Raw genomic sequence first — 18782 nt, 5'->3', positions numbered from 1 at the left:
TACTCTATGTACACGTGTCTCTGTTTCTTTCGTCACATCCGTTTTAGTTAAAAATCTGTCATTCCAATTGCTTACAGTTGCGGTGGAATTGAATCCTTCATATTTATTTTTCTCAATATTGACAAGTTGTTATTTCCTCATTTTCATCATTTATATAGTACAGTACTGAATTCTCATTATTGTAACTAACCCCAAATTTTTTATTTTCGCCTTTAACCGCATTGTGTCAAATCCCGCCATAACTTCCGCTTCGTTGTGAGTGAGTCACATTGCGTCGCTCTAGTCAAAACAGTTACTCATCATTCTCTTGTGAATTTAGTGAGAAACAATTGAATTTATTGACATAATATAAATCATTTGATAGTCAAAATAAGAAGATAATTCAAAAAAGAGGAGAGTATTCATATTAAAAAGATAGTTTGGATAATATTTACCAATAACGTAAGATGAACGATGCATTCTTAAAGGTATATGCGTGGATGATTCCCGCGCATTGCATGTTGGTTGTAAATATCTATGGTTCCTAGGCAGAGCCGCCATGATGGCTTTCAGGGAAGCACGCTCAACAAGGAAAGTTTCAAAGTTGTTTTTTAGTATTTGTGACTGAGTGAGTGCAAACAAAAACAATGGGAACAAACTAGGAAAGACAAGGATTCGATTTGTGCCCGTCTCGGACGGTCCGAGACTCCAAAAATCCGTTTTAAGCAGTATTTTATGTTGGCCTTGTCGAGTATTCTGTGCTGTCAACAAATATGTCGAAGCTCTCGTTTAGGGCGAGAGCCCTGGATGCTAGCAAACCCATGCCAATTTACATGGCTGAGGAACTCCCGGATCTTCCTGATTATTCAGCAATCAACCGGGCAGTTCCTCAAATGCCATCTGGAATGGAAAAAGAGGAGGAATGTGTAAGTAAATGAGATTGTCATTCGGCAGTTGATTGAAAGTACTCGGCCATGTTGATTTGACCGGAGATTTTATGCGCAACCGGTAAAAATAATTCTTAATGATGATATCTCTTCATACCATCAGATAATCATCTTATGAGAATGATATTTCTGTTGAAAATTACATTTTAAGATGTTTTGAACCAAAATTCCGAGGTGTCATCCAGTTTTCAACCTTTTTTACATTTTGTTGATATTGGTAACTGAGTGCAAGTAAACACTGTGTTTATGTCACTTCATGCTCTACTAAAAAATGTTTGAAATAAATTTATACCACAGGAGCATCATCTTCAAAGAGCCATTTGTGCTGGTCTTATCATTCCTACCCCTGAAGTTGCAGACATACCACAGAATGATTACTATGACAAGGTGTACCCTGCTACGTACAAGCAGCCTCGACAACTTATTTATATGCAACGTAAGACATATCTTCAATCATTTTGTAACAATTTTCTATTTTGTGGAAAATAAAAAAAGATTAATTTTTTTATGTTGCTATGGTAAATCTGATGAAGTCATTTATATAAAAATTTTCTCAATGAATACTCCTGATTTTCATTTTTTTCATCTGGATTGGTATGCTTCAAGACTTCTCTTCAAGCTATGATAGTACTGAAAGTTACTAACTTTTTTCCTCAATTATGATAAAAAATAATTAATATTAAGATTTTTAAACAAGGTGTTGAAATTTTTTTTATTCTAAAAGTCTAAATTTTATCAAAGAAAAATCTATTAAATGTTGATGTAAATAAAAAAATGTTTGGGAACCATCTCGAATTTTAGATTAAATTTTCTGAAACAAATAATTTTTTTTGACAAATATTCCTTTAATTCCATTATACTATATGTTTATATATATATATACAGGGTCTTTGTAAATTATTTTAGTATCTAGTGGCCTTCAGAATATTTTTAATTTACTCATCACAAGTTTGGAAACAGTTCACAAAATTTGAAAATAAATTGATAATACACTATTTATGGCTTTCAATTTCAAAATTTTATCATATAAAAAGGTGTCCACTATTCCTGAAAAGCATTTAGGAATATGTTATAACAATAATTTATAAAAACCCTATAATATATTAGCAATTAAATAATCTTTTTATGATTGGAATTTGTGCCAAATCATATATGCCAGTTATCTGGAATATATACTCCATAAACTATAGAAATAATCTTGAATGAAATTCATTATATATAAATTCTAACAGAATTGTATATTGTCTTCACATATTAATTTGACGCAGCATTCACAATGGAACATGATATACCTGATTATGACATGGACTCAGATGATGAAAGGTGGCTACAATCACAAACCCAACGGCTAGATCTAACTCCTTTGAAATTTGAAGAAATGATGGACAGATTAGAGAAGAGTAGTGGTCAAACTGTGGTCACTTTAAATGAAGCTAAGGCACTATTAAAGGAAGATGATGATCTCATAATTGCAGTATTCGACTACTGGTTAAATAAACGGTTGAAAACAGTGAGTTCAAAAATTTTATGTTTTATTGCCTTAAAATAATCAATATAGTCACAGTATTTTTAATTTCATCAATTATTTATTGGTATAATTGTAGTGAATAAAAGACATTCAAGGTGAGATTCTAGTATGAAAATGCAAACTGCTACCTAAAAAATCTCGAGTAAGGTTTCCAAGAGAAAATTGTAGAGTTAATTCATGTGTTACATTACACTAAGTAAAATGAGTTTTATTTTTATGAATTTCCAGTTTAAAAATGAAAAAATGTTGTCAGAAGTTATTGCAATTTGGAAAATTATAATTACTCATAATTCTCACTGTTTTCAGCAACATCCTCTCATTCTATCTGTTAAAACAGAACAACGAGCTGGTACAGCTGCCAACAATCCATATTTGGCATTCAGAAGAAGAACAGAAAAAATGCAGACCAGAAAAAATAGAAAAAATGATGAAGTTTCATATGAAAAAATGCTCAAACTTAAGAGAGATTTCTGTAGGGCTGTGACACTTCTAGAACTCATTAAAAGAAGAGAAAAAATGAAAAGAGAGCATGTACATCTTACAGTAGAGATTTTTGAGAAACGGTATCATGCAAGGGACTTCAGTGGGACCGTTTTCAATGAGATCTCTTCTATTAAAACCTCTACAAGGCCCGCTTTCACGCCCATTTTCCAGAATCATTACACTAACCAGTCATGGACCAGTAAACCTATTTTGAAAGATGAGGTGAGCATTTTTATTATAGAAAGAATATCTCTTGTATGACTCATTCAATCAGCAGTTGCCCTTGTTGACATTCCTATTCATGTATAATTTTGCATTAACCTTCAAATCGTTATTTTACAAACCAAGTAGTAGCTTTCTGCTTGATCTTCATAATTCTGTAGATATGGGGGGAGATCGTTTGAAGTCAAAACTTGTTGGTATGCCTTAGTGTTCAAAATATGTGTTCCCAAGTTCATTATTATAGAATATAATACTGAATTAACTTGCAATTTGACATACTTTCAACACATCATCATTTATCACTTTTTTGGAATTATTTTTTTTAGGAAATCGAAGATCATTCAAAAATAATAAATACACTTGGATATTCCCCTTTCGGTGCCATTATTTATCATACAATCAAATTATTAGTCTTTTTATTGAAATTTCCAAATTTAAATAAAAACGAATGGTGCTTCTCCTTGCCATGAACTTGACACCCCACAAAAATTCTGTCCTTGTTGTATCTTCTGCATCTTGGCATTTTTTTGACCCTATCACAAACTGATAAAATACAAATCAAATCAGTCTGATCTCCAAAAGATATTCTTTGGTTAATGGGGTCTGCAAAACTTGATTATTTTTACCTATGTAAAACCTACACAGCTAAGCTGTTGTATAACTCACTTTACCGATGAACTCCATAGAAACACAAAATTTCAGTGAAATCTGAAGATTCTGATAGTTTCATAAATATCTAAATTTCTCTAAAATATTCAACTCCAGAACTTGAAGATATTTGAAGCCTGAACTTCTTTTGAAAATCTCAAGTTTCTAGCACATTTTGTTGAGAGTTATTAGTTAAAAAGTGTTAATCTGTACACTTACAGACGGACAGAATCAATTTTTAAATTGAATTCTTTTTAATCAGTGAGTTCACTCTTGGCTCAAGGTTTGAAAATTACTGACATTTGGGCAAAATGGTTGCCTATATTTTAGTTTGAGATGGATATTTTTCTATTATTTGGAAAACAGAATTTCATAAGAGTATCAGTTCAGATCCACCGTGTATACTGCAGACAATCGATTTTGACCAACATTCGAAAATTATATAAGTTTAGGCAAAATGTTGCCTGGAACAAGCTTGCAAAAGAGTTTTGGCTGACAAAGGAATCTCAACTGATTTTTTGAAAATATAAAAAGATGGAAATTTTCGTTTTATCAGGGAGTACCACGTAAGGAGAAGAGGCAATATAAGAAGCGTAAACATAAAGCAATCAGTCATAACAGAACCAATACTTTGGGTCAAGATGTAGAAATGGGTGCTATTTCATCCGATGAAGAACTTGCTGTTCCAACTGCATCTCCAGATCCAGAGGATACAGAAGATGAAGGACAGTTCACATTCAAAAGGAATAAACTCTGCTCTTACCATAAGGTATGTGTTGAACATATTTGTCTTTGTGAATTACCAGAAATTTAGTGCAGATCTTTAGTAGTATTTTCATTTCATTTGTGCCCATATATTTTTTTTTATAAAAAAGTTTTATATGTTGTAAATGCATAATCAGCCTTCTAGAATAGGGTCCAAGGCAAGCCCAGAATTTTTCAGGGGGGCCTCGATTTCCAGGTCCATCTAATTCACGTTAAATTCATTTGTATTTCTTTTGCTCATGCTATATTTCACTGGAGGCAGCAAAAATTTAGTGGGGCCACCCTAGCTGTCCTCTAGCGTCACCACTCGTTTTAGGAGCAAATTGCTTTTTTCACCTATACATATATAATAAGATATCAATCTATGATTTAATATTTGAATCGAATTTGTTGTTTTGGACTATGGACTATTGTCCAAAGCTGGATTGAGAATAAGGATGTTACTTTTTGTTTATAAATACCCTAGAAAAGGTTTATTATTTCTGATAAAAATTTTGAAATAATTCCATAAAACCGCTGAAAGTTTCAATTTATGATTTCGATTATGAGTAGATTTTCCAATTCGCATGAAATAATGTTGCACTACTACCAGAAATTCTCTTGGAAACTGGAATAGTATATTGTGCAACAAGTGGGGAAAGTCCTTTTTCCACGTGGAAAAATTCTCCAAATGTTATACACTATACATTTCCTACAACTTCATAAATTCAAATAATACAAGTAATGTACCTGATTCAATTCAAATTGGCCTTCGTTGACAGTACCTATGCATTTCTTGCGTTTCCATAGAAACAACTTTTCAAAAGCCCAATTTCATTGGTCTACCAAGCGAGGTGTGGGCAAAGTGCCATGGGGAATAATATTTCTCACAGTATGAGCAAAACATAGTTTTGAAATTCAGTAAGCTTAGAGAATACGCTTATTTTTATGGCAGTTGTAGGAAAAAGTTAGTCGTATGAAATACTTTCTAAAAATCAATTACTATATGTATATCATTGACCTATACAAATTCAATCCATGAATCCTAAAAATTAAGAAAAAAAAAATTTCTTAATTTCAGTTCAATGTTTAGTTGAGTTAACAAATTAATTTGAAAAGAAGCAATAAATCTTAGGGTAGGATTCTCTTGAAAAATTTATAATATTGATATATAAAATATTTTCAGCCTCTACCTCAGTTAGGAAATTGGCCTTGGTGTTCTAAAGAAGAACGTGGCTCTGGAATTGAGAAATTCCGATATAATCTTACCTCGATAACTGACAAATTGAATAGACGAAGATGTATTGGATTCGCAAGAAGAAGAGTTGGACGAGGAGGTCGAATAATCTTGGATCGTGCTTCTACCACAACAGATGATGAGTTTTGGAGAACCCTTGATTTTACGATATTGGATAATAAGCAATCTTCTGTCTCGAGAACAACTGATGAATGTAATGAAAAAGACACGATTTCAAGGAGTGAAAGTAGTGATAAATCGGATAACCATCATTTACCGACAACTAATACGAAATTCTTAGAAGTTGAGGTGAAGAATGAAAGTGGTGATAGTGTACGAACAAGTAGTGGTATTAGTGAGATAAGGACGGACGTGAAAGTTGAACTTATGGATTATACTGAAAATAATGTACAGCAGTTTAATACTCCATTAACAACTGGACCTCCTGCTTATACAAAAGATGAAGAGCAACAAATGCTGGAGTTCCTTCAAACTATTAGGACAGAGTGGTGAGTAGAACATTCAATTGATTTATTTCTACAGTGTGGAACAGCCAAATGGAATAAATTCGATAACGGATAAATGAGGGCGTGTTGGGAAAAACGCTTGGACACGTCGATTTTTATTTTTAACTGCACATTTTCTTCAAAAAAAAAAAATTATATAGGGTGCGTCATGTGACAGTGGCCAATACCAACTTTCTTATTTTAAACGCAAGCCCCTGTATATTATTAATTTTTTGGATTCTTCAGAAAATTCTAGACATAATTCATGTACAATGTCCTATACCTATCTTCAACTGTTTCGGAAATATTAAGTATTTTCAGATTTATTACAAAAATTAACATTAAAAATAGAAAATTATTTTATTTCACAAATTCGCTACATTACATTCAATACTTATTTCCCATTTAGCTCTTGATAATGAGAAAGTAAACAAAAACCATTCCTGCGTTTCTTTTAACTGATATGAAATGAAAAAAATACAAAAACAGTTTTCTTTATGTTCGTATAAAACTTGTAGCCTTAGCAACTTGTTGTCTACCTGCATGACAGTAATGATTAGTGTCAGTGCTATTGTCGTTTGAATTTCGTTAACTGTACGTAATAATATCAGAAAAATGGTTCATTTAACAGAAATGCACAAAATAACAATTTTTTCTATTGTTAATGTTAATTTTTGTAATAAATCTGAAAATACTTAATATTTCCGAAACAGTTGAAGATAGGTATAGGACATTGTACATGAATTATGTCTAGAATTTTCTGAAGAATCCAAAAAATTAATAATATACAGGGGCTTGCGTTTAAAATAAGAAAGTTGGTATTGGCCACTGTCACATGACGCACTCTATATAATTTTTTTTTTTTGAAAAAGATGCGCAGTTAAAAATACAAATCAACGTGTCCAAGCGTTTTTCCCAACACGCCCTCATTTATCCGTTATCGAATTTATTCCATTTGGCTGTTCCACACTGTATATATTATTAGCGAATAAGTTAATTGTTTGAAGATCTCGATAAATATGTAAACTCTTGAACATGCCTTTGGTCATTTAGGAAGTCTATAATTTGACACAAGTGTCCTCCATAAGTGAGCGGGGTTTAAGCGTTTTTTTTTTCCTGTTATTTAATTTTTATATAGCTGCATTTTTCATTGCAAATTAAATTTGTCATTATATACAGCGTTTTCAAATGCGAGTTTTTTTTAGCAGGTGGTAAACTTATCGAAATAAACCATTTCAGGAAAAATACTTGAAGACTGTGATGGCATCAGTAGAGTTTTTTCTGTTTACATTGCTCAAATTCATGATCTCGGGATCATTGATGATTCCAAGATGCAGTTAAAGAGGGAATTTCATACATAACTAAAATTGACAAGTATATAAATAAGATAAAAAATTATATTTGCTATTATGTTAGATCGGAATTCTAGGCATTTTAGAAGTATGTGAACAAATGTTAGTGATATGGTACAAGCTAAGCGCTACTTGTAATAACGAAAAATCAACTCTAATTTCTCCACAGCACTCTTGACCACGAATTTAAATGAACTCTCGTTATTAGCTGGAGAAAATAGGATTTAGAGGCATTGTTAATAATAAATATGGTGTAGTTTTGAATGGGGAATAAATTTTGATTTAATTGGGAAACGAAGTTGTGAGTGGACATAATATTCTACTGAAGTTGTAGTAATCACACTAATCGATAAAATCTTTGCAAGAGTTTAACATTTCTATTAATAAAAATTGAAATATCGTTGACAAGATGCTTATAAAGATCCTGTGGATTAGAGTGTGATCTCTATAACTTCAGTAGCATCGAGAAACTCTTCATGGAAAATTATAAAAAGAAACAGAACACTCTTCACTCAAACAAACAAGAGTAAAAGCAACAAAGTCGAATCAAATGTTGGAGTAGCTACACACATCCCAACCTGCCAACAGTTGACGGGTTGAAAACTGGCTTTTTTTTTAATTATGAATTTTTTCAGCCATGGTGTATGATAGAAAAATGAGTTAATTTTTAGTGTTTTTTTTGGAAGTAAAGTGTTTATGATGGTCGATAACTTCTTCGTATCATTTCCATTCCCAATTTTTGGTTTAAGTACCCTTTCTTTTGAATACGTATTAAGAAGTTTACTATTTTTCTTGTGTTTTGTAATTTTTTATTTTTTGGATTGAATAGAAACATTTCTTAATATTTCTATGTATTTTTTCGTTGTACTATAAGGCCAATGAGCTCATCCAAGTTTTTTATGGGATGTTCATCTGTTTCAATTCATTATAATCAGTTCTGTGAGTAATTTTATTCGATTAAATTAGCTTCCTATATGTTTCAAGAACCTTTTACAAGAATTACCTGTTTTCCCCAATTTCTTACAAACTATGTCTTTAGTTTTCAACCCAATATTCAATTTCTTGTCAATTTCTAAAATCATTTTCAAGTTCTCATCCTCTGTTTCTTTCAGTGATGGTAAGTCACAAATCAAATTCTTGTTTTTCTCTTTATTTCTATTTGTTTCATTTTTCAAGATATCAACGTCGTTTTTCATTCTATTTTGTTCTTCTTTCAAGTGTTTGAATTTCCTTTTTCTTGGTTGTTGTATTGAGGGTCTTGTGTTTCTTAATGGTTGATGATTTTTCTAATATTTCATCTGTCACATTTTCATCTACTTCTTCGGAAGTGGTGCAGTCTTCATTGTCTCCCTCTTCACATTCCTTACAAATCCAGACTTTTCTCCACCAGTAAACTGATCAAAAGTTTACTCATATCATTTGATATATCTTTACATTATTGTGGAACCAATTTTTATTTACAATCTCTGCATTGGAATTCATAACTCTTGGTCCCCAGTTTTCTGCATTTCCTGCAATTTATAATATTACATGTGAACCAGTCAACAAATGATGTTTTGGTTTATTTTCTTGTCAACAGATGTTGATGGAGGTGAAATGCTCTTAAGATTAAGCACTCTGAAAGCAATTTTTCACCTTTTTCGAACCTTTCTAGTTTTTTCTTCTCAACAATTTTGTTTGTACTGTTAGAAAGCTTTCTTATATATTTTTAGTAATTATTTCTCACTCAATTACTTTCCATTTTGAGATTAGTGAAATGCATTTAATGTACATCCATAAGCTCTCATTCATGAATATTCAATATCATTATCAATATTATTATTGTCAAATATCTTTTAGTTTATTATATATTATTAGTGCAATTGTTGATCTCACGCTCCAACAAAAATTGATGAAATTCACAAAAATTGATGAAATTCACTGTTTAGGGGTCGGATATAAATCTATAATCGAATTAAATATATATTACCACTTTGAGACACTTGTTTTCAAACGTGACAAGTGCTTTAGTAAATTCCTGTAGTGTTGAAAAAATTTTTTGATAATAGTATTATTCTTTGAGGAGTATTATTTCTGAAGGTTATATTATATTACATTTTTTGTAATATTGGTCAATTCCTGATGCTATACTTTTTTGACATACATATTAGTATCTGAAAAAAACCTTCCCTTATATAATAATATTAATCATTATTTTCTGACCTTAACTTAGTACAGTTGTACTGGTAATGAGGCTTCAGCACATAAATTAACATATAATGTGTGATTTATAAGAAGAGTTGAAAATGATATGGGCATCCTATTAGGATGCCCATGTACTGGATGTACTGATTTTTATATTTTATCTCGCTTTTATTCGCTATTCTGATAGTACTCCTTCTGATTCTTAAATCCTCTCACCTTACAATTTCAGGTTACACTTCCGGCCGAAAACACCTCCGCCCGATCAAGAGCCTGTTTGTAACCTTCAACCGTTGGAAGAATCCTACTGGAAAATTGGTTCTACTTCACCTTTCTCTTTGGAGATCCAAACGTTGGATGCACCTAGCAGCCTACTGGACACTTCGGCTTTCGTTTCTGATCAATTTAATTTTGATAATTTAGACTTAGATATTCCAATTACCGATACTCGGCAATCAAGTGATAAGATTGTGCAAACAGGCATTAACTTGAATGTTAATGTTGGTATTAATACGCTTACCCCTAGTGTAAAGAATGAAAATTCTTCGTCTAACGTCAACCATGTTGATAGTAAAAGTGATGCAACGAACATTGATTTAGATTGTAGCAGCAACAATGATAGGACTATAGGTTGCTCTAAGTTTTATGTGTCAGATTTGAGCGCAAGTTGCTGTTTTCCTTCGTCCAGGTCAACATTCAGTACGTGTACCTTTGCTAGTCCTAAGTTCAATAGTATTAACCAAGTATCAGATGGACCTTTGAGGCCAAATGCAGACACTGCACCAAGTAGTACTAATGGAATTCTACCCCAGTATGGTTATGATAGTAAGTACAAACTATTTATTTCTTTATAACACTGCAAATTTTATATACACACAAAATAAAATAATATTTGATAAAAATCCAAACTCCAAAACTCCAAATCTATAAGTGCAAGAATTTTTCCCTAGAAATATTGTGTTGAGTATCATCATAGCAAAATGTGTTCTCAATTTCATGATTGTTTTTCAAAATTCTGAAAAGTTTTTATTTGGATTTATTATTTCCAAACATCATTAGCTTATGCTGCTGGACAAAATCTTCTCCCATATTTTGCCATTAAATTAGTCATGTTATCTGAAACACCATTCAGAGCGAATTATGTGAATTCTAAGTGAAATCTACAGACTTCATAGTAACATTCTATTCTATCTCTGATATAACCCTACCTTGTGTTGCTTTCGTTTTGATTGATTTTCGCATTATTTAATTGCTGTTTACTCATGATTTAATGATAGTGAACTTCATTAAATGAAAACTAAAATAAATAAATAAAAAATTCAGCAGAGACACAAAATATATAATGAAAGGTTTACTTAGCCATTACGTAACGGATGCCATGACACCTAAATCTGTTTTCCCGTTAGATTTGTATAAGATGGAAAAAAATTCCATAATTTCCTTTCTCTAATTCTGTGGTTATTCTGTTCATTCTTCCACATATTGTAGAACAAAATCGTGCGAGAATATATCAGAAACGCACAGTTTTCATGATTATATTTTATTATTATATGTTGGTACTCCGAACTTTCCGCCACGGCTTTATCTGTCAATTCATCAATTTGCCTTAAAGAAATCAGTTCTGCCAACCAACATTTTTCAATGCAAAAATCACTAAATGATATTTATGGAAATATTTCATATTTCTTTAGGAAATAGTGCACGTAATCCTACATTATAGGAGAGGATTTCGTTCTATTCGTCGTTCTATTGAGTGTTGACATATCTACTACAATGTTGTACTGCACATCCATATCTGAATGTAGAAACAAATAGTGAATCATATTCTCTAAGTAACTGTTGTTCGTACTACATTACTAAGGGTATGGTCCGTATATCATCTTGGTTACTATGGTTGGCAAGTTGGTGATCCGTATATGTCAAATTCCTCAAAAACTGGTGACTATTTCCTCATACTTTGGTGAGTTATCTGTCACCAGAGCAACCGTACTTTTTATGGTTAGATTCGGTAACCACGCCCTCCCGGTTGGCAGTTGTCATTTTAATTTCAGATTATTGTTTATGAATATTTTCCATGACATCTAACACTCAAAAGTTTATAATTTTAATTATGAAACAAATACCATTCAGAGCCCTTAAGAACAATTGGTTACTTACAAATTGAAAGAGATCAACCATTTATAACCTCTAAAATTCTGTCAATGAAAAATTTTGTTGAAAAGTGTCAAGCGGTGTGTGAATATGAAACAGGTTACCTGAAACATTGAAAACCACTAGTAACCGCTCTGAAATTCTCAATAAGGACCATACCCTAAGTTATACATTCCATTATTTCAAATATTTATCAATCTGTTCTCCAAGATACCAAATTTTGGTTCTCCGAAAATATCTCAAAAAATTGAATCCATAAACAAATAAAATTCAAAAGATGTATTGTCATAATTCTACTAAATACAATATTCTTTATTCCAAAGTCCTAATTCCAAAAGTACATGCCCTGAGTGAATAATGCAATGGACCGAAAATACTGAGCGGTATCATTTCCACAATTTCAAGACCCCCAGAAAAATAAACTTCTTTATTTGAAAAAGTCCTTTTATTAAGTATTTTGGTTCGCAAACTTGCACAGGTTTTATGCTCACAGAGGCCTAGGAGAGTCGAGGTAAAACATATTAACATTTCTGCTGATCTATAATGCAAGAATATCGAATAAATACTTTTATTAAAGATCTGAAGTATCAGCCTTTGAAAGTGATTGAATGAATATTCTAAATGATAAAAGAGTTACGGCAGAATAAAATTCTACCCCTCAAATTTGGTGGCTCAATTCTGAAGAAAAAAATTAAAGAAAAATCTGTCATAATACTTCAGATCTTTCCACAGGACCTACTGTCAGTAGGAGAGCTAGCAGTTCATTTGAATTACCCGATTCCCACAAATCTAGAAAATTATTGAATAATGCTTTATTATCGATCCAGAAAATATTGTTATTTTTTTACCCACTAGGGTGCATATTTTGATAAAATGTTTGAATGTTTGAGTATGAACAAAAAAAAATTCAACAATATAAAATCCTTTACTAAATAGTCATTAAAGTAAAATCTACTGTAGTCGATTAAGTTTTCTTGAATACAAAAATAATAAAAGGCGATAACACAGGTGACTCAATATCATTCAGAGTTGATGAGATGAAATATATTAAAACATTGCCTATAAGTTGAAGAGATTCTTCTTTCCTCTGACCATTGCCTAGCAATAAATTGCGATGGCAACTTCACTTGCAACTAAGATGCATAGAATCCCCATTTTACTTGCAACTATCAAAAAGGGTTATCAATTTTTTTTAGACTTGAACTTGAATGGTGGAAAGTGAAGTTTACAGTTTTTATTAAAAATAATGTTTGTCTTTAAAAAGCTACTTTTTCCTAGCTCAATCTGTTCTTTCATTTCCAGAGTCCACTGGTAGGATGAAAAATAATAAATTGTCTTACGCTTATACAAGCGGTATGGAGTTTGCTAATACTACCCCTGGTATCAGTCTTCACACATCCGCTCACACTGTTACGCTTAATAGTCATAGGTAAGCCTAATACACAAACATACATAAATTTGAATTCATTCAATATTTACTGGTGAAATTTGTGACACTATCTTTTCTTGGTATTTCCAATTTGAATTATTTGAATAGAGATTACTTATTTTTATGATATTAGATGTGATATTCTTAATATTATTTTTTATAATCACTTTGATTCATTCCATAATCAGATGAAAAACATAAGTCAACTTGAAAAACCTTTAATTACAGGAATTATGGTTATAATCATTAAGGTTCTATTAAAGCACATTACAGTTTAAAATTTCTATTATGTTTTTCATCATCAATCAAAAACTGAGCCGCCAGTACTTTTTGCACTTTATTATGTAATTTCATTGACTACATACAGGGTGGCCACTTTTTCAATGGGATTGTATTGGTAACTTTTAAACCATATGAGTTAGAAGGTCGGTCAAATGAAGAAAAAGTTGCATTCATAGAAGCATTATCAAGCAGTTCAAACAAATCGAGATTATCAGGACCGGTTATTGAGATATCATAAGAAAAGTAAATTCTGTCATTTTGATTTTTCTTTTTTTCTCACTTTATTTCAAATATTATGAAAAAATGTTACAGGAATTTTTTATTCGACAGTAAATTGTTCTCAATTTGACGTAATCAGATTTCGTATCCAACGTTTCGTGCTCTCTGGGCCACTCTCAACCTCATATTTTTCAATACGGACCTGTATATTTTATGACACTTTTCGAAATAACTTTTAATGCTGAATTCTACGATATACCATACAATGTCATTCAAAGTTGATTTTCAGGTGATTTTGACCCTTATCCAAATTTCTTTGGGTCGGATCTGTATTACATTTCGGTACCTTTAGTTTAATTAACAACAAGCAATACATTTCGATGAGAAAATCAACTTACTCATTTTGAACTAAATGGAACATATCAGAATCAAATCAAGAAACAAGTAATAATTATTTACATATTTCAATTCATAATAATTGAACGAATTATCATTTAATGAAAGAAAAATCGAATGATTATTTGAAAGTAAATGAAAATGAATGAAGTAAGTGTTCGAAAACCATTTTGTAAAATGCACTTAACGGTTCTGGAACCCATACTTCTTATACATTTGCTTATTTCGTTTTCTTGAATACCTTCCAATACATTCTCAATCTTCTCGCGAGAAATCACTATTGTTGGATTTGTCATTTGTTCCAGAATCGAACTTTATTTTGATATCATTACGATATAAGTTTTGCAAGGCTTGGAATTCAAATTTGAAATAATTGTATTCGCGTCTCTTGACTATTTTATTAACAGCAGTTTTTGATAAATTGCATTCACTACAGATCCGACCCAAAGAAAATTGGATAAGGGTCAAAATCACCTGAAAATCAACTTTGAATGACATTGTATGATATATCGTTGAATTCAGCGTTAAAAGTTATTTCGAAAAGTGTCATAAAATATACAGGTCCGTATTGAAAAAAATGAGAAAATTGGATAAGGGTCAAAATCACCTGAAAATCAACTTTGAATGACATTGTATGCTATATCGTTGAATTCAGCGTTAAAAGTTATTTCGAAAAGTGTCATAAAATATACAGGTCCGTATTGAAAAAAATGAGGTTGAAGGTGGCCCAGAGAGCACGAAACGTTGGATACGAAATCTGATTACGTCAAATTGAGAACAATTTATTGTCGAATAAAAAATTCCTGTGACATTTTTTCATAATATTTGAAATAAAGTGAGAAAAATAGAAAAATCAAAATGACAGAATTTACTTTTCTTATGATATCTCAATAACCGGCCCTGATAATCTCGATTTGTTTGAACTGCTTGATGATGCTTCTATGCATGCAACTTTTTCTCCATTTGACCGACCTTCTAACTCTTATGGTTCAAAAGTTACCAATACAATCCCATTGAAAAAGTGGCCACCCTGTATATTATTCTTGTTCAACATTGATGTATTATTATTAATCACTTTTCTGTATTTGATGTGTTCCCATAAACTGAAATTCTATTTTCAATGAAAATAACATAGTAGTTCAGTTGTACTAGTCGGAAAAAAAAATAGAAATTCCAAGAAAAGCACATTGGTCCAGAATTTTTGTAGTTATTTTGCGACATTTTTGACATAGAATATTTTGTTTTAGTGCCAACATTCTCGAAATTCCTGTATCAAATAACACAGATTCCATTTCAACTGATTTAGTAAATTCTCAATGTACAGACACAAGTGGGACGACATCAAATAACAAAAATAAAACCATAGTAAGGAAGAATAACTTGGCAATGGAGGTGACGTGATGGTCGTCAATGGGCCTGTAATTTTGTTCTAAAATTGCAGGATGGTTGTTTTGCATGGGTTAACTGTAATGTGCTTCAGGTTATGTATACCTGTCAAATCGTTTTCATAGGGAAGAGTTGGATAATATTACCGATGGTCAAGAATAGATGATTCCATTAGGTAACATTACGAGAATATTTATTTCTATATATTGTGCTTCACCAAATTGTATTTATATGATTTTATATTTAATATATACAGTTCATTATAAGCTCCTGGTCACAAAATTTTATTTCTTGATTTACAGGATTCATTCAAAGAATTTTATAAATGTATAGATTCTGCTTAATTACCCATTTCAATGGCATCAGTGGACTAATTTCTTGCATGTCTCTTCATCTGTTCATAGATTTACTTAAACCATATCTGTTTCAGTATTTGAAGAGTATAAAGTGTTTTCACTTTTACATGAACTTGTATACTCTTAGTACATATAATTCTTTTTCAATGTAAACAAAATTTCGGTCTTATTTTTTCTGTCCAGAGGAGTATAAAAAATTTGAATGCATTTTACAATAATTCAAAATTTATATTCCAAAAAGTTTTCAGGAAATGCATTGTTTTGAATCTGGATATCTATGAAAACACTTGTATGGTTTAAAGGAAATAAACAGTATTCTAACTTTAATGGTCCTAGTTTTGAACCAGTGAAATATGTAATGCCGTAATTTGTTATCAACTTATTTTCATTGCAGAGCATGTATATAATTTGGGGGAAAGCGTTAAGTCCTAGTTTTTGGTTGTTACAATCATAATAATTGTCTGAATATTTATGTTGACGAGTTACATTTCTGGGTCTTATACATGTAAATTTGAACTAGTTCATCAAATTTCAAAAAACAAAATTACATAAGATCATTCAAGTGACTTCAATTAAATTCTACATGATTGAAATAATCCTATGATTTTATGATGATTTCAAAAGCGAAATTACACTCATTTTGAATAAATATTTTTTTGGAAATAAGATCTCCGTGATGGAACTGCATATGTGAATTGATAAAAGAAGAATATTCTTTTTATCCAAAAAAATAATGAAAATTGCTTCCTTCTTCAAAAAAATCATTTAATACATTATCGAGTATCAGTTTCAGTTACTAATAATTATTGAAGAACAAGTTGGTGCAAATTATGAATCTAAACTATGGAAAAGCAAAATTAGAAATTTGAACGAATGAAGAAAGCTTGGTCAACCAATAGTAACCACTTATACACTCTCGTTGTGTTCAGTTACGTGATTGTAAAATAACTTGGCTTTCAGCTTTACATAATTAATTGATGTAAAGTGTTTGAAATACCTGATGCTAAATAAACATACTTCTAATATTAGGAGTTGTAATTTATTTTTTGTATATTCAACATTATATAATTATATTTAGGTTATAATTTAGTCTTAAGAATTCATGAGGCTGTTAATATATTATTAGTAACTTATTTACATTTTGTAATTGAAACGTTTTGTGAAATGTACTTACCTAAGAAAAATGTGTAAAAATCAAATTTGTATATTGGAAAATTTTACTTTTAATCACGAATATTGTTATTTTTGAAAAGTCAAAAAAATATTCTGAAATAAATCCTTTTTTATTATTATTCCTAAATTTTGTTTATTTGGTCTCGTGAAATTTCTTACTGTATAAAATTGTTGTTGGCACTTTGCATCCAATATTGTTGATATTTTTTTTGTGTATATTTATTTCTTGATGAAAATCTTTTACCACGTGTTGACAGATCACCAGTAGACAATTTCATTTGGAATTTTTCAATCCGATATGATAATGTATGTTTTATAAACATTAAAAAACAAGGCTGTTGAAATAAATATTGGTATAGTTACGCTCTTTTTATTTCTTAGTTTCTATCGGCACCAATCGAAGTATTTGATGGTTTTCTATGCCCTAATTAATCACTTCTTTTTTTTTGGAGTTGAAAAAATTCTATAGCAATAAACTTCAATTCAGTTCCTCAAATACAGTTGTCTTGTATTTTTATTTAGGACTTTCAAAGGTAGTCGATTATTATAAAAGGCCCCAAAAACAATATTCCATTTTATTAGATATCAAATAAAATTAATATCATATTTTCAACTCCAAAAACTTAAAGATATTATCACTCTAATATTGAATGAATTTAAAATTTCTGTGAGGCATATTCTTCTTTTTAACTGATATACTATATATGTTATTTTGCAATAAATGTTATTAGTATGACTTTATCTGCGTTCCAAATTCATCTAGTCAAAATCTTTTCTTCTTTTTATTACAATTGATTTTTGACTGATAAATGTTGAGAATGCAGCTGTTCTTTGTATTATACATAGACTATAATATTTTCTTCGCGCAATTTTGTAAATGGAGCCAAAATTAAATTCTGACAATATTTTCATGATATTACTTTTTGGTACAGAAAACGTAAGAAATAAACATCTATCAACTCTTCTCAAACTGATTTTAATTTAGATGTCTAATTCTTATTACTGACATACGGGTCTATTGTTTTGGGTTTATTAGTACATCTGAATGTGAATAAATGTAAATAAATTAGTTATGTGTAAAATATTAAATAAAATCTGTTAACCAGAATCAGTTTTATCTCAGCAACCTGATAGTAACCACGCTTTTAGTGACCCTGAAGAGGTCCAGAATTTAAATGAAATTACAATAATATTATAGGTAGTTCAGTTGGAAGACATAAAATCCAGGAGACAAAAAAAAAATAAAAAACTATAAATTTGCTCAATGAATTTTTTTTGAGAAATAATTCCTTTAATAAGTACAGGGATTCGAGTTCAAGCTTGATTAGAAAAAAATCAAATTTATTAGGTTTTCCAAAAATCTAGAGATATATGAATGAAATGTTCTAGGCTCATTTTTAGTGTGGTAGCGAGTTTTGTTATAGAAACTATTTTTGTGCTACAGTGGCGTCCGAACTAGCACTTGCCTGGACATTTTCCAGGAAAAATTTGTTATGCCAATGCTTTTCTTGAAAATAATCATCAAATTGAATCCTGATTCAATTTGTGATAAAAGATCTCTCT

At 30.8% G+C, this 18782-nt stretch overlaps 1 protein-coding gene and 1 long non-coding RNA gene across 3 annotated transcripts; one reads left to right on the top strand and one right to left on the bottom strand.

Moving 5' to 3' along the window:
- Positions 1-34: 34 nt before the first annotated feature.
- Positions 35-17581, top strand: LOC123670824 (enhancer of polycomb homolog 1). 2 transcript variants are annotated; one of them, XR_006745992.1, is made up of 10 exons: positions 35-905; positions 1224-1362; positions 2195-2436; positions 2761-3159; positions 4364-4576; positions 5738-6297; positions 10060-10652; positions 13281-13407; positions 15552-15865; positions 16834-17581. XR_006745992.1 is itself a non-coding variant. In XM_045604386.1 (9 exons), exons 1-9 carry the CDS (start codon positions 753-755, stop codon positions 15703-15705), a joined length of 2580 nt encoding a protein of 859 aa, XP_045460342.1. In that variant the 5' UTR covers positions 35-752; the 3' UTR covers positions 15706-17581. The 2 variants fall into 2 exon arrangements, 1 of the variants encoding a protein (XP_045460342.1); XM_045604386.1 differs by having other exon boundaries at positions 15552-17581.
- Positions 10849-11318, bottom strand: LOC123670828. Its single transcript, XR_006745993.1, has 2 exons — positions 11036-11318; positions 10849-10943 (listed from the first exon to the last, which is right to left on the bottom strand). It is a non-coding gene; the product is annotated as an uncharacterized LOC123670828 (long non-coding RNA).
- Positions 17582-18782: the final 1201 nt, after the last annotated feature.

This window comes from Harmonia axyridis, chromosome 1 (genome assembly GCF_914767665.1).
Source record: "Harmonia axyridis chromosome 1, icHarAxyr1.1, whole genome shotgun sequence".
Lineage (NCBI taxonomy): Eukaryota > Metazoa > Arthropoda > Insecta > Coleoptera > Coccinellidae > Harmonia > Harmonia axyridis.
The sequence above is the reverse complement of the archived record's forward strand: the minus strand, read 5'-3'. Positions and strand labels throughout refer to the sequence as shown.

What these genes read in the sequence shown, in the direction of transcription:
- LOC123670824 (XM_045604386.1), top strand. Translation starts at nt 753, where the DNA reads ATGTCGAAGCTCTCGTTTAGGGCGAGAGCCCTGGATGCTAGCAAACCC. An exon ending in TGGAAAAAGAGGAGGAATGT is followed by an intron (nt 906 to 1,223) that starts GTAAGTAAATGA and finishes TTTATACCACAG; the next exon opens with GAGCATCATCTTCAAAGAGC. An exon ending in CAAACTATTAGGACAGAGTG is followed by an intron (nt 6,298 to 10,059) that starts GTGAGTAGAACA and finishes TTACAATTTCAG; the next exon opens with GTTACACTTCCGGCCGAAAA.